Source organism: Panthera onca, chromosome C1 (assembly GCF_046562875.1).
Source record: "Panthera onca isolate mPanOnc1 chromosome C1, mPanOnc1 haplotype 2, whole genome shotgun sequence".
Lineage (NCBI taxonomy): Eukaryota > Metazoa > Chordata > Mammalia > Carnivora > Felidae > Panthera > Panthera onca.
Genome location: NC_138346.1, coordinates 62,515,534 through 62,542,959, shown reverse-complemented (window position 1 = coordinate 62,542,959; position 27,426 = coordinate 62,515,534). Strand labels below are relative to the sequence as shown.

At 39.2% G+C, this 27,426-nt stretch overlaps 1 protein-coding gene across 1 annotated transcript in view; it reads left to right on the top strand.

The window, feature by feature from the left end:
- The window catches only part of LOC132671134 (myosin-IIIb), a 208,344-nt gene that overhangs the window by 42,178 nt on the left and 138,740 nt on the right, over window positions 1-27,426 (top strand). Inside the window, exons 7-8 of the mRNA XM_060621590.3 lie at window positions 3,487-3,564; window positions 5,675-5,880. Of these exons, the coding sequence (XP_060477573.2) occupies window positions 3,487-3,564; window positions 5,675-5,880 (284 nt within the window). The remainder of the gene's footprint in view (window positions 1-3,486; window positions 3,565-5,674; window positions 5,881-27,426) is intronic.

The window sequence follows — 27,426 nt, the reverse complement described above, 5'->3', positions numbered from 1 at the left end:
AGACATGGCCAATTACTAGCTGCAGGGACTCTGGAAGATTTTCCTAAGATCTCTGAGCCTTAATCTCCTCATATGTACAACAGGAATAATCATAGTACTAACCTCATAGGGTCATTCTGAGACTTCAATGGCAATGTAAGCAAAGTGGTTACTACTGTGATTTTACATTGAAACAATAGATGTTTTATTACTCATGTTTGGTAACTACCTAAACCTCATATGTGGAGTCCATACATGTACTGAAACTTGCTCATTTCCTGTGGACTTGGAGTATTACAATTTATAAAGCTGACTCAGGACTACCTTGAACGCTAACCAGTACCTCTCACAAGGAATTGGGCAGGACATTTGTCATGTGGGCAGAAAGCAGGATTGCTCAGCTCCAGTTGACTTATAGTGTTGTATAAATTGGCATTGGAAGAGAAAGGATGCTGGATTAGACAGACAATGGTTTGGTCCAGAATATTGGTTCTACCGATCATTTTGAAAATTGGTTTCATTGGAAGTATTTTCTCTGCCAATAAGTAAAAAGATCTTGCTGTATTTTATGGGTGCTAGAACCTGTCATCTACCATTAAAGAAAACCCTGCATCTTTGACATTCATCACAAAACTAAAACTAAATCAGTAATGGTAATCATGGTAATAATGGAAGGGAAACTTATGTCACTTCTTGTATGTGTGCAAGGCAGTAACTCTTACTAACCAATTTTACTAATAGGGAAAACAGAAGCTTTCAGAATTTAAATAACTAAGCCTAAGTGCACACAGATAGAGATAGTAAGTGGAGGAGCTAGAATCTGAACCAGGTATGTCCAGTTCCAAAACTCTGTTCTCTATAGCATATATCCTGTGGCTCTAGGAAAGCTCTTCTAGTGCCTTTTCCTCCTATCTAAGGTGAAAATTTATAAGATACTTTGGAGAAAACTGTGAATCTTGTGAATTTCTCACCTTTGGGAAGAACTGTTTGCTAGATGATATCCCTAATGAAATCTACTTTTCGAATTCTAAGAGATTTTTTTTTAATTAAATGAGGCTACTGTTAACTAAATTAGCTCAGGAAGACAAACTCTTAGGTCAGACAACAACCTTCACTTCTGTTTTGGTTTTGAATGGGGGGGGGGGGGTAGTTCCTTGGAGTTCATGGTAGACCTGGTGCAGACAAGAGCTTTGCACCTAGTCTCCTAGTTTGAAGGACCAAGAGACTCAACTTCTGGTATGTCCCTTTTCCAAAATTCCCTCTTTTAGATCCACTCCATGTTCAGAAGAACCTTGTGACAATGCAAGAGATCCTTGACCAACACAAGACCTTTCCAGATTCTTAAATTAGAAAATACTTCAATGGCATGCTACTTATTCTTTAAACTATAGTGCTAAATGTGCAGGTGATAAACTGTGGACAGGCATTAGCACTTGCAGGCTGTGTGTAATACCAGACAGGTTTTTACTTACTTCCCAAGAGTTACTGTGTATGTGAGTAGAAGGACAGAACTTAAGGTCATACTGGGTGGCTAGATAGGGGATCCCACCAGCTTTATCACTGTTGGAGTGCAAATCATTGCTTCATTCTGTATTTTTCTAGTTTACTGCAGAGGACAGGTAGTAATCTTGAAAACAGTAGTTACTGTACCTTTTAAATTATGTCCCAGCAGAATGAATATCCATCAAGGGCTTTCTGATCACTAAACCGTTAAATCCTCAAATGCCAAGGCCTATTGTATATTCTGAGGGAAGGTAACAGGTAAATCCTACTAATAGAGAAATAGGGATGAGTTTTTAAGCTGCTCTTTGCCTGTATCCTTGAGCCTGAAGGGCTGGCACTCACTAACTAGTTTCAATAAAAAGGGAAGGAAACGAAAGTGGAAAAGCAAGGTTCAAACTAATGTAGGGTTCCTCTGAATAAAAGGAAGTGGTGGAGAAATTCCCAGGTTTAGAGTATGTGTGTATACATGTGTATGAAGTTCAGGTTGGGGAGAAAGATAATAAGGAGAAAAAAAGTTCAAGAAAACTTAGAATCTACAATTTGATGAAAGGTGGACCCTGGCCAAGATCTTCTTTCCTTCAGTCCTGATTGGCTTGCCCCAAACCTCACCAGCTCTGAGCTCCATCCTCCAAATGGGGGTGTGATGGGGGAGGAGAACCTTCAGTGGGTCCTGGCAGATGCCCACAGAGAAAGTGCGGTATAGTCTCAGCAGGTGGGAGCAGGTGTGTTTGTGTTTGTTTTTCCTTTTTCTATATTAGAACAGCCTTCCTTCTCAACACTGAGCTTCCATTTCCTCCTTTCTCATTAAAAAAGTAAAAAAGTCAAACCTACAGGCTGTTGTACCATTGCTTCTTCAGCTGCATACAAATGAACTGATGGCCTTGGGAATGCCTCCAATATGCAGCCTAGAAAAAGGAAGCTGCACTGCCCCCTGACATCACTTCATGCAGAGATCTCCCCATTTTCCTGCTCACTATTTAGGTTGCTTTTCTAGTCATTGAAAACTTAACTCCCCATTAATTCCCTTTCTTAAATAAACCTGTTTTCTTTATCTAAGCCAATTGAAGTGTTTCCTTCCATTTTGGACAGTCTCCTAAATACCCGTTGTGGTAGGCCTCATTTTTTGGCCCCATCCCCATGCCCTCGGCCCTTCTAGGGCCCACTTTTCACTTTTGTTGAACGAGGCCACAGACATCCTCACCCCATGGGGAGGTGGCCGCCTGGACAGCAGTCCACCAAGCAGAACATACTTGCTGACAGCAGCATCTTCCAGTTCAGACATTCCTCCTTCATACCCTTGCCACCTGTTCAGAGCAGATGGGAGGCTGCCATGGCAGAGGCTGGTGCTCAAATGGCACCCGTGCACTCTGCAAACCAAATAGCTTTGTATGTGTAGGAGCAGGGTTTTTATTGTTGAGGCATGGTAACAAAACATGGGCTGTCTCCTCCAATTGGTGTCATTCATAAATCCCTTCTAGTCAGCCTAGGTAGTTAGAATAGATGATTGGGAACAGGTGTATCAAGCTCCAGTCTGCAGGGTGGGAGGTGGGATGGGTGGCAGAGGCAGGGTTTGATGGCAGGAAGGTGACTGGAGCTCATCGAATTCCCTGTGGTTCAAACCGGGCTTTGGGCCCATGTCTTTATAATCACCCAGCCTCATGGGTCGTTGCCCAGTTTTCTCTTAAGGAATAGTTTGGGCTCGTGTGACATTATTGGAGAATTTAACAGGGGCGCATTAGAACATCAAGAAATAAAGAAATAGCAGTGAGTGGGTGTTGATACTGAGACCGTATGATACTTTGCAGAGTGTGGTCCTTCCCAAGTGAGTAGAACAGTGCAAATTCTGTTTTTCTTTTGTAAGTCTTAACTCTTCTCCCCATAGTATGCACTGTTGTGTTCTACACTTCAAGGTCCCTCAGGTATTTAACCAAAAAGCTTTTTACATTTTGGAAAATCTGGAAAATGTCTATATCCTCAAACCACTTCCCTCTGCCTCTGCTCCAGGTGGACACTCTGGAGGTGATACGGCATCCAGAAGAAACCACCAACATGAAGAGGCAGACCATGGCTTCTTATTTCCGGGTATGGAGTCTTTTTGGTCTCTGCTCTGCCTATTTCCAGAAAGGACTTACCAACCCTTCCCATAAAAGGCCCAGATATTATAGGATCATTGAAATAAGAGCAAAGCATAAGAGTCAGTTAAGAAAGGTGGGAGTGTGAGGAGAGAAAAATGTAGTGGGGAGCCTACCTCCAAGTATAAGTTTCTCTGATTCCAGAAAGATCAGATGAAATCCCACGTGTCTACCGGCGGGGGGCAGCACTCTTTGTCCCTAACACATAACCCTGTCCATTGAATGTATTGATTCTGTTGGCATTTGAGCTGTTTCTTGGCCTTAAAGTTACTGGAACCGGCCACTTTTCCAGCATATTTACTGAAAAATAAAGTAGTTAATAAAATTACAGAAGGTGGCTTATTAAAGTTCAGATCCTGAGGGAATCTGTCTTAGTTTTGACTTTATTTTCCTAGATCGAATTGATCCATTGCAAAGCCCAATTATTTCCCATCTCTGCTGCCCCAATTCTTGATATTTCATTTAGTAAAATGACCCCTTTGAATAAAAATGTTGTGCCTAGAAGGGCTCTATTAAATGCACATTATGTAGGTAAGATAAGATGCAGAACTTTGTACCAATTTGCACATATTTGTTTATCTTCAAATTATAAAGCACTGGGGTTAGAAGCCCCTTAGAGATCATGTACCACCACTGGGAGCTAAGGTCTAGGCAGCTTTGTGGTAGAGATGTGATGAGGCCAAAGATGGAATTACTGGTCTCAGGTTGTAAGGTGGAGTAGCAATAGGAAGGGGATCCCCAGGGATGAGAAGTCAAGTGGTCATGAGCTGGAGTTGCCAAGGCAGGCTGAAGGATGGGACCTTGGAGCCAGCACCATGGATGGAAAGCTGCATGGAAAGCTAGTAAGTTTAAGAAGGATCCAGAGCCAAGAAGTCTGACCTAGCCAGTTGTACTTCAGAAGTAGACTAAAATTGGGCTCAGAGACCTTTGAGTCCAGCAGTCCATCCATGCAGCAGTTCCTGCTACAGCTTCTCTAGCAGGTGGACATTCAGCTCCTGCCTCATCACTCTCATGGTTGGACATTTCTAACTGCCACCTATTTCTTGAGACCTATCCTGATCCTGTCTCCTTTGGTGGCTGTATCCTCCTAGTGTCTTGGGTGTGTGTGTGTGTGTGTGTGTGTGTGTGTGTGTGTGTGTGTATCATGGGTTTTGAAGACTCTGAACAACCCTGTGAAATCATCAAGATCTTAGAGTACCTGTCTTAAGAAAAGCCACCTCTGTCTTACAGGTTTTCAGAAATATACCCATGACAACCAGTTTAGTGTCCTCAAAATGCTGGGCCTCAAATGTTAATTTTGAGAAACGGAATACTTTGGCAAGTAGGTAACACTATTGTGGATCAGTAGGAGGTGTGATTATGGAATAATGGCACTGATCTCCTGTGTGGCCTGTAATTGCCCCTGAAGGTATATCCAAAAGAGAAGCTCCAAAAGTAGATGCCCCTGAGGATTAGCTGAGGCCGTCCCCACACAAGCAGTGCTCAGCTTTTCCACCTGCCCCCTTTCTGTGAGAGCCCCCTTCCAGCCACTCGATGTGTATTAGTTGAGCTTCAAAATAGTCTCCTTTTCTCCAGTTTTCTTTGCCCTCCTTCTCTCATTTTCTTGTCTTTCTTCTGCTTCATTACCAGTGGTATCAGTAGGATTTGCTTAGACTTTCTGGTGGTTCTTAGGTTGAAGCAACTGACCCCTTTCCTAAAAGCTAGACATTTTAAATTACAGGTACAGTTTGGGGAGCATTGCCTTGGAATACCAAAGACTTTTGTTCTGGCGATGGAGTTAGAATAGCCCAAGCATGATCTTAGCTATGTCTCTGCCACATAAGGATATTGCTTGCACTAGGTGATGTTTAAAGAATGCTTTTGAGTCCACAGACAGCTAGAAGTACTCATCAGAACCTATATTATCACCCCCTATTGCTGGTGTCTTTTTCGGCCTCAAAAAGGTGTGTGAGTTGTTTGCAAGCCCATAAACGGCTCTAGAGGCCCCTGGTAGGCCTACGTTGTAATTATCCTTTATGTTTGTGGTAACCTTATTTCATGTGTATTTTTTCCCCTGGTAGTATTCTCTGATGGATCTGCTCTCTAAAATGGTGGTCGGACAGCCCCACTTTGTGCGCTGCATTAAACCCAATGATGACCGAGAGGCCCTGAAGTTCTCCCGAGAGAGTGTGCTGGCCCAGCTCCGCTCCACAGGGATCCTGGAGACAGTCAGCATCCGCAGGCAGGGGTATTCCCACCGCATCCTCTTTGAAGAGTTTGTGAAAAGGTCAGGCCAGCATCTCGGGATATACATTATGTTAAACATGGCCGTGCTGTGGCTATCCCTGTCCCCTGGGATTGCTGCTTCTGCCTGTTTGCCTCCTAACATATAATTGGCTAGTTACCAGCTGCCATTTACTTGTTTAACTGTTGCATTTTTATTGTGCTTCAACTGAATTGCAGTGGTCTGGAGGACAGAGTAAGCAGCCTCTGATCACTTTAAAAAAGTTAAAATGTCCATAGATATTTGTATGTTACATATATCGTTAGATTTTAAAACCTCCAGATACTGAATTGGTAGGATACAAGTATTCCTCCACAAGTGGGTCAAGATCCTAGTAGATGTGAATACACCCAGGCACCCAATCATCTCACATGCTAAAACAATGGCATAATATAATAGGATGACTAACATTTACATAGCACTTAGAATGTCCTAGATATATAATCTCATTTGTTCTGTAGAACAACCCTGTAAGCTATGCTGTTATTCTTCCCATATTATGGATGAGGAAATTGAGGCACAGAAATGTAAGTGACTTTCCCAAGGTCCCATGAGTAAATAGTAGAACAGAAATCTGTAGAACAGAAATTTGAACCCATGCAGTCTTTGGCGTCCACACGTTTAAACTCCTCAGTCCCCTGGATTCAGGCAGTGTGTATTGAAATAAATTGCTTTGGAGCTTTTTAGACCCAGAAATTGACTTTACTTAGGAGTGAAAGCCTCTTCTTTTCTTTTTTTAATGCTTATTTATTTTTGAGAGAGAGAGAGCGCACGCACGCGCGCATGCACTCACACACACACACACACGCACACACACACATACACACACACACACACACACGCACACACAGGAGCGTGCCCAAGTGAGTGTGGGGGAGGGGCAGAGACAGAGGGAGGCACAGAATCCGAAATAGGCTCCAGGCACCGAGCTGTCAGAAGCCAACGTGGGGCTCGAACCCATGAGCAGTGAGATCATGACCTGAGCTGAAGTCAGACGCTTAACTGACTGAACCTCCCAAACCTCTTCTTTTCTATACAACGGCCATGGGGATGCATTGTGTTTTATGGGATTATGGGTAGAATTTTTACAAAACTTTCTGTGAGGAAATAGAGGGCAACAATAACAAAAAGCCACCTGTGAGGTGCACTGCTAGCTGAGGACACCCAGAGAGGAAAATTAAAACCCATTATAAAATCTGCACCCCGTCAGTCATCTGTAGTTTCTTTTTACCTCCTTTCTGAAACTTATGCCCAAGGTCATTTTTCCAACTTTTTCTCTGGGAAGAATGGATCCTAATATGGTATCTTGCTTCTTTGAGTCTTCCAAATGCCACTGCATTTCATGGAGAAGAAAAGGCAAAAAAATTCCTTGCAATGAGAGGTTTTAAATTAAAAATAATGAAATGGTTTTTTAAAAAGAAGTGTCTTTGAACTCCTTTTTCCTCTTAAATTTGGAGGTGGAACAAGAAAAAAAAAAGACTATTTTAGCACATGAATGTGACTAGTCAAGTATTTTTAGCCACTAACTGTGGAATACATAAAAATATTTAAGAAAACAGGTCAAATGCTAAACAGATTGGCACTTCTTTGTTCGTAATCAGAAAGCCATTAGGCAAGTATGAACAAGAATTTCAAAATGTCAGTAAATCTGAGGGTATCAAAGATTTCTGAGCCAGCAAGTTAATTGGTATTTTGATCCTTTTGAGCAATTTAACAACAAAATGGATGAGTTAGCAGTTTCTTCCTTGATGTTATTCAACAAATAGGTGCGCCTCTTATCTTCCTGCTCAGGAGTGCTATTTTGTAAACTCTTAGCAGGAAATGCAGACAAAACAATCAAAGGCAGGGAACAGAGTCATTCAAGGTATATCGGGTGGAGATAAATAAAAGATAAAGATTTGTTTAATGTTACTCTTTACCGTTTTGTATTTTCTGGCATTTGGGACTGAATCTTGAAAGACTGTGTTTGGGGGATTATGTTGTCGGGTTCCAGAATGGGGAAAGACTTCCCCAAGTCACCCAAATCTGCCACTTGGCCAAACCTAAAATACTTCCTCACCCCATCATCCTTTTCTGGCAAAACTTGCAAGTGTCCTTCCTATTTTCCATTCATGGAGCCTTGGAGGAGAGAGGTCGTTCTAAACACCTTCTCATCAGTGGGGCCAGGTGGGTTGGAAGTATTTATTCTAGGATAGATATGAGAGAAGTCACCTGGCAATGCTGGGCAGGTAGCTGAAGCCTTTTGAAGTCATACTATTGAGGGCCAGCACAGTAATGACTGTGAATGTTTATTGGCTTCATGGTCATTGGTCCCTGAAGCATGGTCCAGGAGAAAGTGTCTACTGGGGCAAACGTATAGGACAGCATGTGTTGGGATGTGTTCTGGCAAATGTCTGTAAGATAGGACTGCACATTCAATTCAAAGTCTCATCATTCATTTATTAGACTATTGCAACAAATAGTGCAATTTAGTAATGAGATCAGAGTTCTAATCTACTTGTGAATATAGTTATTTGGCAAGTCACTTGACATTTCTGTAAAAGATATTTCCTTGTCTGCGTGAGAAGCAGGAATACATAGAACCCACATCCTGAAGATTTTGAGAGATTGCATGCAGATTCCTTGGCTTTACTTGGCCTCTGAGTCTTCCAGAAATGCCTGCTTCCCACACTCAGGCTTACAGGAGGTGTTATGGAACCAGACTGGATCACTGGCAGAAAAACCAAGTGGCACTCGGAGATCTTGGTGGATCGGAGTTTTATTTTACACTGGCGAGCTCAGAGGAGATCCTTCTCCAGAGATCTGAGCCCTGAATGCAAGTGGGAGGGGTAGTTTATAACGTCATCTTGCGCATTCATGGTGGTTTTTGCGTGTGCAGCAAACAGAGCAGGAAGAACCCGGAAGAGGAGTCTCTAACTAGAGTTTATGTTAGTCCCATCAGCCATCTTATGGTGCACAACTTTCCTTATTTTCCCAACAGAGGGAGAACTGTATGTCCCCGGACTCAATTCATAATAGTTGTTAAATCAACGTCTGTTAAGCAGAATGACATTTACTCCCCTGACTCAGGACATCGCAGTTTTACACCCTATGATACAGGGAATTTCCACCTAAGAAAGATTACTTATCTTTCATGTGGAATTTTGTATGTTGCAATCCTAGGACTATTTGAGATCTCCCTAATGTACATAACACCTTCAATTTTCTTTAAGACCTTCCCTGTCAATAGTTTACTATTTCTCATTATTCTCTTCCTATGTTTTCCCTTTGTAATTAATATGAGGTCAATGAAGTATTGTAAACTTGTAGAATTTCCTGGCAGTGACAGAAAGAATATACAGTTACACAGAAGAATTTGAGTCTAGATGTATGGCTTAATGCAACTGATACTAGTTTTTCATAATCGTTGAGAGTGGGGGTGATCCTCTCAGCAGCTGCAGAAACACACATATATTATTTCCAACAAACTATGCTGTTATTGAAAGTATTTTTTATTTGGAACTTAGTTCCTTCAGAACTAAGCACACAATTATTTTATTTGACTTCTGGGAACACCCAGTTTGACCACCTTTTCTATTAGACTTGGCCCTGAATTAATCTTAGCTATTTCTGAAAATTAACACATGTACATGACAAAAATTTACCAACTTTGAGGCCAGTTTTTAAGTGGAAGTTCAGATTTAGGTTCTAAAAATGAGTCCTTGAAATGTTTGTGACAAAAGAGCATTCTTAGGAATGTAACATCCCAAGGAGTTGGGTAATGAGTGATCTTTAAAAGGAACCACAGTTATTAGGACCTTTATATTGGTTCTGATGTGACTTTTTTGTAAATGAGTTACCTGATTTTATAATTACTTTCCAAGTAGTAGCAGAATCACTAGCAGCTACTGAGAAGCCTTATGAATGCCAAGGATTATGGACACAATTGTCACTCCTGAACATTTATGAAGAATCAAGGATGCCCTCATGAAAAAATGTCTCCTAAAAGGTCATTTATGCACCTCCGCCTTTATGTATATATCCACATCTCTAATAGAATGCCTGGCACAGAGTAGGTACTCAAAAAATGTGGAACAAATTATTCTAAACCCCCATCCCCTCAGCGAAGGTGCTTTATTGTTACCACTATTATTTACATATACTCTAAAGGAAATGACGTAACAAAACTCCTCACTGAAGGCATCTCCAGAGTTGGCAAATTGACTTTTTTTTGGATTCTAGATCTGGATCCTTTGAGATCCAGATATTTTTGTCAGTAGAGGGTCCGGAGTGACTCTATAGACATCCAGACGCTTTTAAATTTGACCTTGATTTTCAAGTCTTTCATATTTGGACTTCAGCCTTTGACTTTGTACTCCTTTTGGCTCTTTCCCAGGTAGTTCCTGGATGAATCCAAGTGGTGGATATACATGTCCCATTAGCCACTCACCTACAGGGCTTCTTAGATCCTGGCCATGAATATATCCTCCCTGTTATCAAGAGAAAATGTACAATGAGGACCTACCTATATGGCAAGTTCTGTACAAGGTGCTGAGAACACAGAGAAGGCGCATTCTTGTCTTTAGCATCCTTGGGTTAATAGGAAACATGTACTAGATGGATTACAAAAGAACATGTGACACAGGACATCCTAAATATGTATTTTCTCCTTTTGACTACTTCCTGCCATACTTTTCAGAATGCGAATGGTAGTCTCTCAGCTGAATTTTTGCCTAGCCTCCAAATGTGTCTTCCCAACCCCAGCCTGTTTATTGGACATAATTCCTTACACTGCCACTAGTTATGTTGCTAAAAATATAAAGATAATCATGTCATTCTTGTGAATAAAACTGGTCTGCTCCTCATTGCCTACAGAATAGAACCCAAAGCCTTCAGCTCAGCAGGCAAGGCTTCTTATAATACACCAACCAACTATTCTCATTTTTTCCCCCACCATTCTCTCTTACACACCCTAGACTACCATCAGTCTAACCTTGGACCCTCCAGGCCCATACACAATGCTGGCCCTTACACCTCCTATTTTCTCTGGTGGAAAGTCTTTACCTGGTCACCTCCTCCCCACCTTTTAATCTCTAGCCCAGTCACCTTCCCTCTGAAGCTTCCTTGTATTAAGATGCCAATAACCTCCTCAGTACTGCCAAATCACAACAATAAAAAAAAAAATATCTCCAGATATTGCCACATGTGCCCTGGGGGCAAAACTGCCCAAATTGAAAACTACTGACAAAAATTTGTTCCTCGCAAAAAGAGATTAACATGTGAGCTATTTTTAATCTTAGCTTACGTGTTCAGTGATGTCACCAGGGTCCTGAATGCCTTCTGACCTCCTTTCATTCCTTTTTACCATCTTTACTGTGTGGGTTGGCATATAGTTTTATGGGGCTGCTGTCTCTCTAGACATCATGTCTTCATTCAAAGGAAGAAAGGGACAAGATGAATGACTAAGCCAGCCACATTTGCCCAACTTTTATTAGGAAAGAAAACGTTTTCCCAGAAGCCATTTCACAAACTTCTCATTAGCCTGAACAGACTTGTGTGATCATTTTTCACAACAGAGAGAGGCTTAGAAAGTAGGGAACAGGACTGGGGCTAGGAAGATTGTAACCCAAAGGAAAACTAGTGTTCTTTCAGCCAGGAAGAAGTGGGAATGGAATGAGAGAGACATTAATTATGCTTGTCACAGAAAAGAAATCTAATGTTTACTAATTGAAGGAGGGAGTGACTGAATGACTAAGGGGCTGAGTTGAATTTGGATACTTTTAGTTCCCCACAACCCACCCATTCCTCATTTGCTACCCAGCTTCTTCCTTAAGATTGTAGTTTAAGGATTAGCAAGTACAGAAGTACCTGATTAGAAACAGGCAAGACACCGAGAACCCTTTAATTCCATTGCCATGGAAAGGTGTGTTTGCAGTTTTAAGCCTGCAACAAATGTTAGCTCTTGCAAAATGAACTGAGTATCATCATTTATCACATGAGCTAATTCAGTTTCAGAAAACAACCCATGAGGACGTAGAATCCCAGTGGGCAATGGCCATGCTGTGGGAACAGTGCAGGAAGAAATGGCAAAGGAAAATAACAAGAAAGATGTTTGAAGGGAGACAGTGTCGATGCAGTTGAGAAGGGCTGCCTCTCTGGACCTTTGGATTGGCTGCCCAGCCTACTCGATGAAAATCAGTGGCTGAATTAAAACTGTGTCCCTGCTGGGAGGTTCCTTAAAACAAATTTAGTGGGACTATGTTATGTTAATGATAATGATGAAGCAGAAAAAACAAATAAGAATGTAGAAAATAATGAATGAGAAGGAGAGAAAGTGGAAGAGGAGAGGAGAATGTGAGGAGATGGGGCACAGAGATGGGATGTCTAGCCCCAGCTGCGGCCCTGGCTCCTCAGCCCAGGCACATTGCCTTCACAGCCTTGGCATCCCCCTAACGTGGTGCCCTAGGACACCTCTGCCCAGTCCATCAGCCGACCCACAGTTGAACTCTTACCCATCCCTGTTCTAACGTGCTCTGTTTGATTCATAGTAAATATCTGCCCACCCCTGAGCACCATGGTTTAGGGGTGACTCGGAGGAAAGATTGCTAGCTATTTTTCATATACATTTGGGTCAGGGAAGAGAAAACTATATTTTTGTCAAAGAAAGGGAAGGAGGACAGGAGAGAGAGGTATTTATTGACCACCTGCTGATGACAGGCTTCATGCTAGTGCTTTACAAACATCATCTCACTTAACACTGGTAATAGCCCCCCAAATACATGAAATTATTTGTTTTACAAATGAGGAAATTGGCTCAAAATCACACAGGTAATGTGTTGTAAAGTCAGGCTATGAAATAAGAGTCTACCTGATTCCAAAGTCTGTCTTCAAAATATGTAAATGAGACAGTTGAACACCACCCAAGTAATCACTACGAAATCAGTCTGTAGAATTAAAAAAATAATAATAATAATTTTATCAGTTGTAAAATAGAATAATTAGTTTAGACTTTAACTTTCTGGGGGCACTCAGTTAGGCATCTGACTCTTGGTTTGGGCTCAGGGTCATGATCTCACAGTTTGTGAGTCTGAGCCCCACATCAGGCTCTGCACTGACAGTGCGGATCCCGCTTGGGATTCTTTCTCCCTCTCTTTATGGCCCTCTCATGCTCTCTCTCTCTCAAAAATAAATAAACTTTAATAAATAAAAAGGATAAATTTTTAAAAAATAAAATTTAACTTTCTGTTACAAATTAATTTGCGAATAAACTCAGCCTTAATCTTCAATTCCCAGTGTCTTTTTTTTTTTTTAGGAGGCCTCCTATTTAAAGCTTATGAGGAGGCAGCAACAGCATCAGCAACATTTATCAAGCACCTATTTTTTAAATATATATTTATTTTGAGAGAGAGCATGTGCACAAATGCGGGAGGGGCAAAGAGAGAGGGGGAGAGATAATCCTAAGCAGGCTTCGCACTCAACGCAGAGCCTGATGGGGGGCTCAATCCCACAGCGGTGAGATCATGACATGAGCTGAAATCAAGAGTCAGTTGACTAACTGACTGAGCTACCCAGGCACCCTGTTAAGCACCTACTGTGTGTGCTAAGTGCTATCGTAATACTGAATTAGAAGGAATTTACAATCTCAGGACTTCCACAATCTAATAGCACAGATCAACATGACTTGTCATCCCACAGCCCAAATTTAGGAGTCTTCCTAAGGATGTAATGGATATAATGGCTTTTTTTTTTTTTTTTTTTTTTTTTTTTGTAGCAGATGGTGGCCAGCTGTTCTGTCTTTACTGAAGGCCATACATGAAGGAAAAAAAATTAAAATAAAGGAACTTATGGTAAATATAAGAAAGAACTTAAAAAACTAAATCTGGATTTTCATACACACTAAAGGGAAATGGGCAATTGGGGGTAATTATCAAATTATCCAAGCCAGAATAGCTCAGTTCCCTCCATTATCAACCTAAGAGAAAATTATTTATATGGGTTGAATTGTTCAGATAATTGTCCTGTATTTTGGATATCTGAGTAGACAGTCTGGGTGGTCACTGATGTTGATTGAGGATCCCTCAAGGAATATTTTTAACTAGGAAAAGGGTTGATACTTTTTGCTGTCTGATTGGGAACGAATCTACTTAGATGGAAGTGATAGTAGTCAAATTCGTAGTTTACAGAATTCTTTGACGAGGATATAGGTACATTGTAATTAAACCATAATAATTTTTACTGATGTTTAAAATTAACTTTTAATTGCAAAAATAATGTGTGAATACTTTTCGTCTAAAATTTTTAAAAGTTACATATGAGGCTAAAGTCTTTCTCTCTGCATCTTGAATTTTCAGTATCCTGCATGCACCATGGCCCCTCTCTAGGGAGTTACCGTCATTCTTTTGGTAGTGTTATCCTTTCAGAATACATACATACATGCATACACAACACAGAGGGGAAGAAAGAGAGATCAAGAAAGGGGCAAAAAACCCCACGTTTTTAGCTTAACTTGAATCACTTATTTCATACTATTTGGCACCTTCCTTTTCTGTTTAACAATATGTATCAGAGATAAGTCTATGTTGTTTCATAGCTCCAGTTCATTCCTTTTTAATTCCATCATTAAAATTGGTAATATTCATTTAGCCATTCTTCTACTGGTGGATATTGACATTGTGTCCAATTGCTTGCCAGCAGTGCTCAAACAATCCTATATATTTAACCTGTAGGAGAATTTCTTTAGGGTAGATTTTGAGCAATTAATTGACCTTTCCAAGGGAGAGCGATGTGCTCCACAAAGCCATTTCGTCCTAACGAAGAGAAAGGATGAGAAGAAACATGAGAGCCAGTTTCTTTCCTCAGATAGATTGTGTCGCTGGAGGCAAGTCACTTCACTTCCCTGGGATTCTGTTTCTCTAATAAGTCAGTGGTTCTTCAACTTTGTCATGCATGAGAATCTCCTGAGGCCTTGTTAAGACACAGCTTGCTAAGTTTTTTATTAGTAGGGGGCTGTGTGTGCAAGTTTCCAGGTGATGCTGATACTCCTGGTCAGGAGACGACTCTGAGAGCCAGTCACTGGTCAGGTATGTTGAGGAGAACATCCTATGAAAGACATGGTAGTGGAAATTCCAAGAGCCCCAAACAGACTACCTAGAGAAATTTAATTGTTCCAGTTTGTCCACATATGATGATAACCCATGATTCGCCACAGTAATAGTATTGTACTGATGATACACATCAGTTTTTAAATCACAGAGTCAATTCTTTAGGCCAAGAGACAACTCAACATTGCATCTTTGCTGTGGGCCTTCCAGTTCAAGTACATAGCTAAAACTAGAATTTCTTTGGCAATATTCTTGACCTGTCAATCCACTTCCCATTGAACAGTTCCGGGGTCTAGGAATTATCTCTTTGACTCCTGAGGCAACCTATTTTGTGTTTTTAGATGCCTGATCACAACCTTGTCCTTACTAACCTTGACCAAATACATCTTTCAGAAGCTTCTATGCATCCGTCCCAGTTCTACACTCTGGGCTTTAGAAAACAAATCAGCTCCTTTTCTAATTGATAACAGTGTTCCCCCGAGTCAGCAGTTCTCAAATCCTACAGTGCATCAAAATAGCCACAGGACCTTATTAAAATTTAGATTCCTGAGCCCCAGCTGTAGAGATTCTGATTCTGTGTCCAGAGTATGGCCTGGGAATAAACATCTTTTATGAAATCTCCAAGTAGATCTGCTGCCCGTAGTCTGACATTGTTTAAGAGACTAACGGGGTTCAGGACATGCTACCACAAAATCTGACGTCTTGGCATATTAATATTACAAGCTGAAGGAACTTGAGAAATGGCATGAGCAGGAAGGATTTTTTGCCCTTTCTCTGAAGCAGGTCATATAACCGTCATGTGAGAGGTGCCTTCCCTTTACCAAGAGGAAACAAGTATCCTTATCTCTGAAAACAGTGGACACAGAGAGGGATCTCTATGACCCCAGTTTCCCACACTTTGCTCATACTCTTTGTCTTACCTCTTTCCATGACTCTTCAAGCTTCATCAAATCTAGCATAAAAACACTCATATTTGATTTCTTTAGGTCTTCTTTCCTTATGAAGGCTCCTGTGTCATGTAAACCTTCTATTAAATAAATGTGTGTGCTTTTTCTTGCTAACGTGCATTTCGTCTAATTTTTAGATCTAGCCAGAGACTCAAGTGTCTAGGAAAACTTTTTTCCTTTCTTATAAGACTGAGTTAAGCCTTTTTGTCTAAGCTCAATGCTTCAACAGCTCCTCATATGACATGGCTTGAGTTCCCTCACTATCCTGCTTACTAAGGGCTATCTGCCAAAATACACTACAAAATATACCCATTAACACCCACCCCCATCCTGACTTACTATAGCACTCATCCCTACCCAAACTGATGTTCTTTATATACTTGTTTAGTATTTGCCTCCCCAACTAGAATATAAGCTTCATGAGGGCAGGGAAATTGTCTATCTTGCTCACTCATAATATTCCAGCACTTCTATCAGTACCTGGCAATCAGTTGATCCTAAATAAAGTTTTATTTAATGAACAAATGAGTAGAATGGGAAAGAAAAGCCATTTCAAATCAGAAAGTGAAACTACAGAGAATGAATGACCCATCCCAAGGGAGAGTATTTGCTTAAGGTTTTTAGAAAAAAGGAGAATAAAAATGTTTGTATAATTAACCTTTTTTTTTTTTTTTTTTTTTTTTTTTTTTTAAATCTCACTATGGACTTAAAGCCCTGGAAAATATTCTTTTAGTAGTACAGATGTTTTGCATGCCTTTGGGTACATAACTCAAACCGGAAGGATGAGTCAAAGCAGGCAGGGCTCATTATGGTTTGGGATTTCAAAAGCATCTTTAAAAGAAGCAGATCCTTTCCAAACATGTAAAAATGCAGAAGCAGAATGACCAAGATGAGAAGTGCAAATTTTAAATGTCAGGTGTAACAAAAATGTAAGCAATCTCCAATGCTTATATTATTTTTATCTAATATGGATAACTCTTAGCTGGCTTGTTCGTGCTCTTTCTCTCTCCTCTCCCCTTCCAGGAGCATAGGTAATCATTAGAAAACATAGAGAAATATGATTCATTGCATATACTGTTCATTGTCAGAGGACTTAAGTGAAAACAAAAGGGAAAGTTAAGCATCATTAATAATTAAGGAAATGCACATTAAAGCCACAATTAAATATCACTTGATACCTAGTTTGGCAATAATCAGTAAATCTGGTAATTCCTTGGATTGACATGGTTAAAGAGTAGCAAGACTCTTAGGCTCTACTGGTAAGGTAATATATCTGTGTGATCACTTTGGAAACAGTTTGACATTTTTAGTAAACTCCAACATGAACATATTACACTAACCAATGGTTACACTCCTAGAGTTATTAAGTAGAAAAGTGACAGTATTTCAGAGCCCACTAGACCTTTTAGGATTGCTGAGAAGCACTGAGTCTACCTAAGTGTGGTGACTTCCTGCCTCAACCTGCCCACGTGTTCTCCTTTGGGTTAAATGTCTACAGCCCAGAGTTTTGTACTTCTTTCTTCCTCTTATTAAAAGATAATTTTCAGAAGAAGGTAACATCATGACTCACATACAGATATAAAGATAAATGTGTTTAAAGAATTTATTGATATGATATGAGGGAATCAGGCAGATATGATCATCAGTTCAAAGGAAAAGTCAAAACAGTGCAGGCTTATATGAAGTAAAAGAATGTTGAGGTGAATTGCAAATGGAGGCAAAACTGGATTTTCCACAGTGGGAAGTCAATTGAAATCATCAGCAGACTGGACAGAATTTATGTATCTATCAATTACCTATAATTTAGACAGAGTTGCAAACTGCCTCAAAGAGGATGAACAGGGCTAGAATCCAGTAACCCAGAAGGGTATGCTAAGGATGGTGTACACGTAGTTTCCCACTGATACATCAATGCCTTACTGATACACTAGTCCAAATAGAATATTGTTTGGATCTCTCACACTTGTGTCAAGGAGCACCTGACAGCTGGTGTTCAGATGTAGGAAATCAACACTTCTCCAGGGTCAAAAGCCCAGTATTCCAGATTGCTGCAGACACAAGTTCCAATGAGCTGCAAAGTTCTGGAGTATCAAAGGTCCCTCCCTGTTACAGAGTCAAAGATACTACCACTGTATACAGTAAGAGCTAAGAGTAGATGTGGGTTAGAGGAATGTGAAGGAGCCTGAATTTGGAGTTAGAAGACATGGGTAAGCCTCAGGCCTCCACTTACTAATCTGTGACCTCAAGCCAATTCCTCCTATCTGGATTTCTCTTTCAAACAAGAATTTTTAAAACAGTTTAACAATTACATTAAAATTAAATTAAATTAAATTTAAATTTAAAACAATTTAAACAATTTAAAAACAAGAATTTTTATTTATGACTTTAAGTTCCCTTCAGGATCTAAATGTTTATTCAAGTAGCAAGCCAGGCCCTTCCACAGATGGCCCTGTGGGAATGCCCACTCATGGAGGGTTTTGACGGAGGGCTGGGCAGATCTGTTTGTGAACATGAGGAAGAATAGCTGGATTGGGGTGTCCTAGATCCCTAGTGTGCAGTATAGAAGCCTCAGCATCTGTCGGAAACTTGGAACGTTCAGCAATGAAAGGAGAAGAAATGATAGGAAAGGAAGTTACTAAAAAACAACCTGCAACAATTTAGGAAATGTTTCACCAAGGTTGGCTCTGACTCTACTCAGTGTGCCTAACCACAGCAAAAGGGAACTGGAACTGTATTAGTCAGGGTTCTCCATAGAAACAGAATCAATAGAGTGTGTGTGTGTGTGTGTACTGAGAGAGATTTGTTTTAAGGAATTGGCTCATGTAATTGTAGGGGCTGGCAAGTCAGAAATCCGCAGGGCAGGCTAGCAGTCTAGAAATTCCAGTGGGAACTGATGTTGTGGTCTTGTGCCCAAAGGCAGTCTGGAGATGGTATTTCTTCCACCCAAGGGAGCATAGTCTTTCCTTGTAAGGCTTTCAATTGATTAGATGAGGCACACTCACATTATGGAGGGTGGTCTGCTTTACTCAAATATTAACAATATTAATTTTTCTGACTTACAAACATAGCATCTTTCTCCATTTATTTAGGTTGTCTTTAATTTTTCCTAGCCAATATTTTGTAGTTTTCAGTGTACAGGTCTTGTACATTTATCCTTAGGTTTATCCCTATTATTTCACATTTTTAATGCTATTGTAAATGATATTTTTAAAATTTCAATTTCTAATTGTATATAGAAATACAATAATTTTTGTATATTGATTTTTATCTTGCAAGTCTACTAAACTCGCTTATTAGTTCTGATAAGGCTTTTTTGTAGATACCATTGGATTTTCTACATAGACAATTATGTCATCTTCAAATTAAAACAGTTCTATTCATTTTTTAAATCTTTTTAAATGTTTATTCTAGAGAGAGACAGAGCGTGAGTGGGGGAGGGGCAGAGAGAGAGAGGGAGACACAGAATCTGAAGCAGCCTCCAGGCTCTGAGCTGTCAGCACAGAGCCTGAAGCAGGGCTCAAACCCATGAACTGAGAGATCATTACCTGAACTGAAGTAAGAAGGTCAACCAACTGAGCCACCTAGGTGCCCCAGTTCTATTCGTTTTAAATACAGATGCCTTTTCTTTCTTTGTCTGGTCCTATTGCAATGGCTGGAATCTCTGGTACAATGTGGAATGGAAGCTGTGAGAGTGAACATCCTTGCCTTTTTTCCTAATCTTTGGGGAATAAGTGTTCAGCCAGTCTCTGTTAAATATGTTAGGTTTAACTTGATGAGTGAGCTTGAGGAAGTTCTCTTGTTGCATCAGTCTATCGAAAAGGGTTTTGTTTTTTTAAGTGTTTATTTTAAGAGAGAGGGGAGGGACAGAGAGAGAGAGAGGAAGAGAGAGTCCCAAGCAGCGACATAGGGCTTGAACCCACCAACCATGAGATCATGACCTACGCCGAAATCAAGAATTGGATGTTGAACCAACTGAGGTACCAGGCACCCCTGTGGGTTTTTTAAAATAGGGTTAGATGTTTGATTTTGTCAAATGCTTTTCTTCATTTATTAAGAGCGTGTCTTTTTTCTTTTAGCTTATTAATATGTGTAAAGTTTTTCATTATTGTCCTTTTAATATTTATAAAATCTGTAGAATTTCATAAATTATGTGATATTATATAATTTATATCTTCTTTGTTTTCTCCCCGCCCCCCTGCCCTGATCTGTATAGCTAGAGGTTTACCAATTTTATTAACCTTCTCCAAGAACTGCTTTTAGTTTAATTCATTGTCTATTTTCTGTTTCATTGATTCTTTCACTTTGATATTTATTGTGTCTTTTCTTCTGCTTACTTTGGGCTTAATTTGCTCTTTGTCTAATTTATGGTGGAGGCTAAGGTCATGCATTTGAGAGAATGTTCTTTTTTTCTATTATAGGTGTTTGATGATATAATTTTTCAAGTACTACTTTAGCAGTTTCCCATAAGTTTTGAGAGATTGTTTTCATTTTCATTTGATGAAGAATACTTTTTAATTTCTCTTTTGATTTCTTCTTTGACCTATGGACTATTAAAAAGTCTGTTCGTAAGTATTTGGGGATTTTCCAGATATCTTCCTGTTGTTGATTTTTAATTTAATTCTACTGTGATCAGAGAGCATGTTTTGTGTGACTTGAGCACTTCATTTATTAAGTCATGTTTTATGGCCCAGATTTGTCCTATTGTGGTAAATGTTTCTACATGCAGTTGAAAAGAATATATATTCTGTTCTTGTTGGCTGGAATGTTATAGACATTTCCAGTAGGCCAAGTTGGTTGTTCACTCTTTCTGATTCCTTGATGTTGGTTTTTTTTTTTTGTTTTGTTTTGTTTTTTGCCTACTTGTTCTAACAATTATTGGGGAGGGTATTGAACTCCCTAAGGATAATTGTGGATTTGTCTATTTCTCCTTGCAAATTAGTTTTAGCTTCATGTATTAGGTGCAAACATGCTTAGGTCTCTTAAATTCTTTTGATGGATTGACCTTTTTATCACTGTGAAATAAATATCTTTATCCTTGGTAATATTTTTTTGCTCTGAAATCTACTTTGTTTGATATTGTAATATAGTCAATTACTATAGTTTTAACTTGATGAGTGTTTGTTAACATGGTATATCTTTCTTTTTTACTTTTACTTGTGTCTTTATATTTGTGCCTTTTTTGTAAGCAGCATATAGTTACACTTTGGTTTTTTATTCCGTCTGAGAATTTCTGCCTTTAAATTATGTTGTTTTGACCATTTACACTTAACATTTGTTTGGCTAGGTCCAATCTATCATTTTGCTATTTGTTTCTCAGACACATTTGTCTCCTGTGTTCTCTGTTCCCTTCTTCTAGTTCTTTTGGATTTATCGAGTATTTTATATGATTTCATTTTATCTTCTTTGTTCACCTATTAACTGCTGGTCTTTTATTATTTTGGGGGTTGTTTTCTGATTTATAATATACATCTTTAACTTATGCTAACCTACTTCAGGCAGTATTATATCACTTCACAAATAGTTTTGTGTATAGAATATATAGTATAGAATAGAATTAGAATAATAGTTTACTTCACTGTCCCTCCTCCTGGCCTTTATGCTCTTGTTATATTTGTGCTGTTTATGTTATGTTGTCAGTCATAAGTTACACTTACCCATATGTTTTAAACTTCATAATATATTATTAACTTTGTTTAACAGTTAAGTATATTTTCAAAAGATTTAATAATAAGAAAAAAATCTCTTCAATATTTAACAACATAGTTATCTTCTGGCACTCTTCATTTTTTTATATAGATCCATATTTCCATTTGGTATTATTTTCTTCATACAGGACTTCATTTAACATTTCTTATAATGCAGATCATCTGGTGATGACTTCTTTCAGCTTTTGTATGCCTGAAAAATTCTTTATTTTGCTTTGTTTTTGAAAGATAATTTCACTGAATATAGAATTCTTTTCTTTTGATTCTTTAAAGATTTTCTCCATTGTCCTCTCACTTTCATTGTTTCTGTTGAGGACTCTAATGGCATATTTATCTTTGTTCCTATGTATCTAACATATCTTTTTTCTTTGGTTGCTTTTAAGATTTTTCCCTTTATGACTGTGTTTTGAACAATTTGATTATAATATCCTTTGGTGTAATTTTCTTCAAGTTGTTTTGTGTGTGTGCTTGGACTTAGATCTGTTAGTTTCTAGTTTTCTTCAAATTTGGAAAATTTTTGGCCATAATTTTTTCAAATATTTTTTCTGTACCCTTCTTTTTTCTCCTCTTCAGAACTCCAGTTTCATGTATAAGGCCACTTGAAGTTGTCCTACAGTTCGTGAATGCACTTTTATTTTTTTAATTATTTTTTTTCTTCTGTGTTTCATTTTGTATAGTTTCTATTGTCGTGTCTTCAAGTTTAGTAACCTTTTTTTTTCCTGCAGTGTGTGAATTGCTGCTAATTCTGTTCTGTGTGTGTATTTTTTTTTTTTTTTTTAATTTCAGACATTATAGTTTTCATTTCTAAAAATTCTGGTTGGGTCTTTTTTGTATCTCTGCATCTCCATTTAACTTTTTGAACATGTGGAATACAGTTAAAATAAGTGTTTTAATGTTCTTCCCTGTTAATTTTATTATCTGTGTTACTTCTGGATCCGTTTCAGTTAGTTGACTTTTTCCTCATTATGGGTCGTATTTTCCTGCGTGCCTGATAATTTTTGACTGGATACCAGACATTGTCCTTTTATCTTTTGGGGTGCTGGATATTTTTGTATCCCTATGAAAATCTTTGTGCTTTGTTCTGGGATGAAGTTAAATTACAGGCATACTTTGTTTTTTTGCAATTTACTTTATTGCGCTTCTGCAGTAAAAGATACTGCATTTTTTACAAGTTGAAGGTTTGTGGCAACCCTGCATCAAGTTTAAGTTTATTGGCACCATTCCAACAGCATTTGCTCACTTTGTGTCACTGTGTCACATTTTGGTAATTCTCACAATGTTTCAAATTTTTCATTATTATTATATTTGTTAAGGTTATCTGTGATCAGTGATCACAGCTCATTGAAGGCTCAGATGATGGTTAACATTTCTTAGCAATAAAGTATTTTAAATTAAGGTATGTATTTTTTACAACATAATGCTATTATATACTCAATAGACCACATAATAATGGTCTATCACTTTCATATGAACTGGGAAACCAAAAAGTTGATTTGACTCACTTTTTTTTGAGATAGTCACTTTATTGCAGCAATCTGAAACTGAACCCATAGTATCTCTGAGGTATGCCTATACTTGGAAACAGTTTCAGCCTATTGGATCTTTTTTTTTTTAAATGTTTATTTTTGAGAGAGAGAGAGTACGTGAGCAGGGGAGGGACAGGGACAGAGGGAGACACAAATTCTGAAGCAGGCTCCAGGCTCTGAGCTGACAGCACAGAGCCTGACATGGGACTTGAACTCTTGAGCTGTGAGATCATGACCTGAGCTGAAGTCGGACACTTAACCAAGAGCCACCCAGACTCCTGGATCTTGTTTTAAGATCTCTTAGGTAAAGCAGAGCTGTGTTTAGCACTAATATTTCGCCACTTCTGAAGCAAGACACTACTGAGTCCTCTATCCATTGTCCTATGAATTATGAGGTTGATCAGTCTGGCTGGTAGAAACAGGCACTATTCTCAGCCCTCTGTAAGCATCGGGCACTATTCCCTCTAGTCTTCTTAGATGGTTCTTTGCCCAGCCTTGAGTAGTTTCTTCCCATGCAGGTGCTAATCACTTACTCTGCTGAATACCTGAGAGGCCTTCCGCGGATGTCCAGATGTAGCTCTCGACTAGTACTCTGTCCTACATACTCTAGGGCCTTGGTGTCTCCAACACGTGGTGGTAGGCTTTGAAATATGATTGGTCAGATGTAAGCTGTCAGTTCTGCCTGCATTGTGTCTGGAAGAGTTCAAGTCTAGCTCTTTATAAGAAAGAAAATAGCCTTACTGGCAGCTGATTTGGAACTTTCAAAAACTCCAAAATTTCTAAATATTTCTTTTCTTTTCTTTGCAATTAAGGTTTCTTTTAGTAGACCCAGAGCTCATCTTGAATGAAGTCCAGGGACACTTTTCATCTTCACTCCCTCTTTATAGTACCCTTAGTCCCCCTCCTGGAGGGTCCTGCTTCCTCTGAGGGAAGCCTAGAAGTTCTTAGGGATTTTATAGGCTTTGTTCCTGGCTCCACCCTGGAAGGACAGTGTTTGGTCATTACAGTTTCTTAGACATAAGTCTCTCACACTTTCCTAAGTGGAACACAAACAAAACTAAAATGCCTTCCTCTTACTGAGATGGACCAATTCTCATAGGACAACTTTAATAGTCTCTGTTTCTTTACTCTGTCTTACCAAAGACTTTATCAACCTGTACTGAAGAGTATAAGAAAGGAGAAATGAAGAAAAATAAAAGCCCCCATTTGCCTCAAAGGTACTATTCAAATTAAATAGGTTAAATAGGCTTTGGAGGTCAGCCTAAGAAATGCACTACCGTTGATTTGGTGGCGGATACACCTACATTCCTAACAATAACTTTTGTTGGAGATAGCTCTGTAGAGAGCATGATTATAGTATGAAAAAAACCATTGTACCTAGATAGACAAACTAAAGAAGACCAATTCTTCCCAAGTTTTCTTTTTTTATATCTATAGAAAATTTTCATTTTTATGTAGGCAAATTTGTCAGTATGTTCTGGTGAGAAATGATATTACTTTTACTCTTTTTTGTTTCTCTCTCTTACATTAGAAACAACTTTAGGGGCATCTGAGTGGCTCAGTCTGAGCATCAGACTTTGGCTCAGGTTGTGATCTTACGGTTTGTGAGTTCAAGCCCCATGTCAGGCTTGCTGCTATCAGACTGTTAGCACAGAGCCCGTTTCAGATCCTCTGTCCTCCTCTCTTTCTGCCCTTTCCCTGCTCATGCTCTTTCTCTCAAAAAATAAATACAAATAAAAAAAATATTTTTAAAAAACCTAGCTTTATTAGCTGGATTCATATTGCTTTTTTTTTTTTTTAAATCAATTACATGGTAGTTTAGAGATTTAAATAATAATCTTAGCCTTTGTCATTTACTTGATGTCCTCTTGGACAAGTCATTTCATCTCACCAAGAACAGTTTTCTGTGTCAGTAAGATATTTAATGATCTAGAGAGACTCTTTGTGATGGTTTAAAAACATGTTCACAAATTACTTGATACTCCTCCCTTCAGGAGGTAGAACTTAATTTTTCTCTCATTGAATTTGGTCTGGATTTACATGACTTGTTTCTAGTGCATAGAAGATGAAATAAGTGATGGTATGTCACTTCTAGGCCTTGGTCATTAAAGGCGTTATGGGTTCCCTCCCGTTCACTAGTGCGCTCTCTCTCCCTCTCTCTCTCTCTCTTTCTCCCTGGGATCCCTGCTTCTGAGGGAAACCATCTTCTATGTTATAAAGATACTCAGACTGTCCTCTGAAGAGGCCCATGTGGCAGGGAACCAAGGCCTCCTGCCAACAGCCAGTAGGGAACTGAGGCTTTCTACCATCAGCCATGTGAGTGCACCATCTTGAAAATAAATCATGTGGCCCTAGGCAGGTCTTTAGATGACTGCAGCCATGGCTGACATCTCAACTGTAATTTATGAGAGACCCTGGGCCAGAATTGCCCAGGTAAGCTGCTCCTAAATTCCAAATGCTTACAAAACATATGATGACAAATGTCTGTTTTAAGGCATTAAATTTTGGAGTAATTTGTTGTCTAGCAATAGAAAACTAATATGTCCTAGTATCTTACAGATACTTCCAGTTTATGATTCTATAATTTAAATGCAGGAGGCTGTATCTCTAATTGCCTGTTACTTTTACTAATACTTGACAAACTGCTTAGCCTGTTACATTTAAAAACTCTTCCTTGAAGAGTCTTCATTCCATATACCATTTTAGGCAGAAAACTAGATAACATATTTGAGAAGAAATATTTTTCAACTGGATATTTACTGTTTTAACAGCTTATATGTTTTAATGAGATGAGACCTTGGGAAGACTTTCCATAGAGTTCTAAAGCAGGAAAGGGCTCTTTAGTCTTTGGAGGTCCAACAGGAGCTATGTGTACCTTTTGACTTTATATGCAATGCGTTAAGAACATTTTCTTGAGAAGGAATATGAATACCTTTCTCCAGATTTTCATAGATTCCTGCCCCCAAAAAGAATTTAGAACCACTTATCTGCTTCCCATTCCCACCTGTGGGAATTCAGGTACAGAGAAGTGATTTACAGTTACCCAACAGAGATCTTCTTACTCTTAATTCAGTGTTCAGACTCCAATCTGAGAGGTAAATTCTACCTACAAGAGGCAGCTCAGGGCAGAACTGGTCTTTGCAATGCTCTCAAGTACCCAGACCCTTAGGACCTTTATACTTACTATTTTGCGATTGCATATCCCCTGTTCATTTAATTCATCCAACTGCTTCGGGAAGGGGGTCTGGAATAGATCTTCCCAAAAAAGACCCCTCTTGCTGACAGATCTTTTATATTGGTGACTTTCTGTTTTGTCCTTATATGGAAGCACACAGGAGCTCCGCCAGAGTGCTTCTTTACCATGGTACCTACCAGAATCCAGAATTATTCCATGGAGGAAATACACATTGTACTTATCTGACCTGATTATTACAGACATCTCACTTACATGGTTTTTTTAGTATTTTTTTTGAAACTTTCACTTCTTTGTAGTACTGTTACCCATCTCTTTCTGAACTAAGCCAAATATGAATATTAGCATCATAATAAATTAAGAGATTGGGTTGAAGGACCAGAAATCAAAGCTGAGTTCTAATATTTATGCTAGTTCAGGATTCATTCTGCCTATTTAAAAATTAGAAACTGCTAAGGACCATCTATAGATGCCTGGAAAACAAGTATAAATCCTTGATTGGAGAGCTGGAACATACCTTACATTCTTCCCATATCTCACACGGGACTGATCATTCATTAGATTCTCTTTAAATACTTCGTCGTTAATAGTATTAACCCTGGGTTGATTAAAGCCAGGGTTGTTTGTGTTATAAATGGCCAGGCCTAATGGAAAGAGTGTAGGAAATCCTTGTTTTACCACTGACTTACATACCTCATGCTATTTGTATTTCAGCTTTCCCCAAACATTCACCCATATAGATTTGCCATCTGTTCCCATCATCCCCGTGTACTCCAGGACACAAACATTTTGCTTTGGCTAGAGCCAGGTCAGAGAAGCCAAGACTGAAACTATAGTCCTAAAGAAACTGAGGCTAATGTGCTAATGCCATGAACTGCCCTGATAGCCCTAATCCTGATTCCCAGCTGTCCCTCCTCCCACTTGGCCCCACAAGATGTCATCTATGAGCAGGTTCCTGGGCTTGGCTAAATGACCTAGCATAGTCCTGGCCATCATTCAGGGGTTCTTTGAGAGCACTGCCCCTCCTTCCCGATGGTAGAAACACAGACTCAGAGCCTTGGAAACATTCCCAGGATCTCTGAATGCAAATGTTTCCAG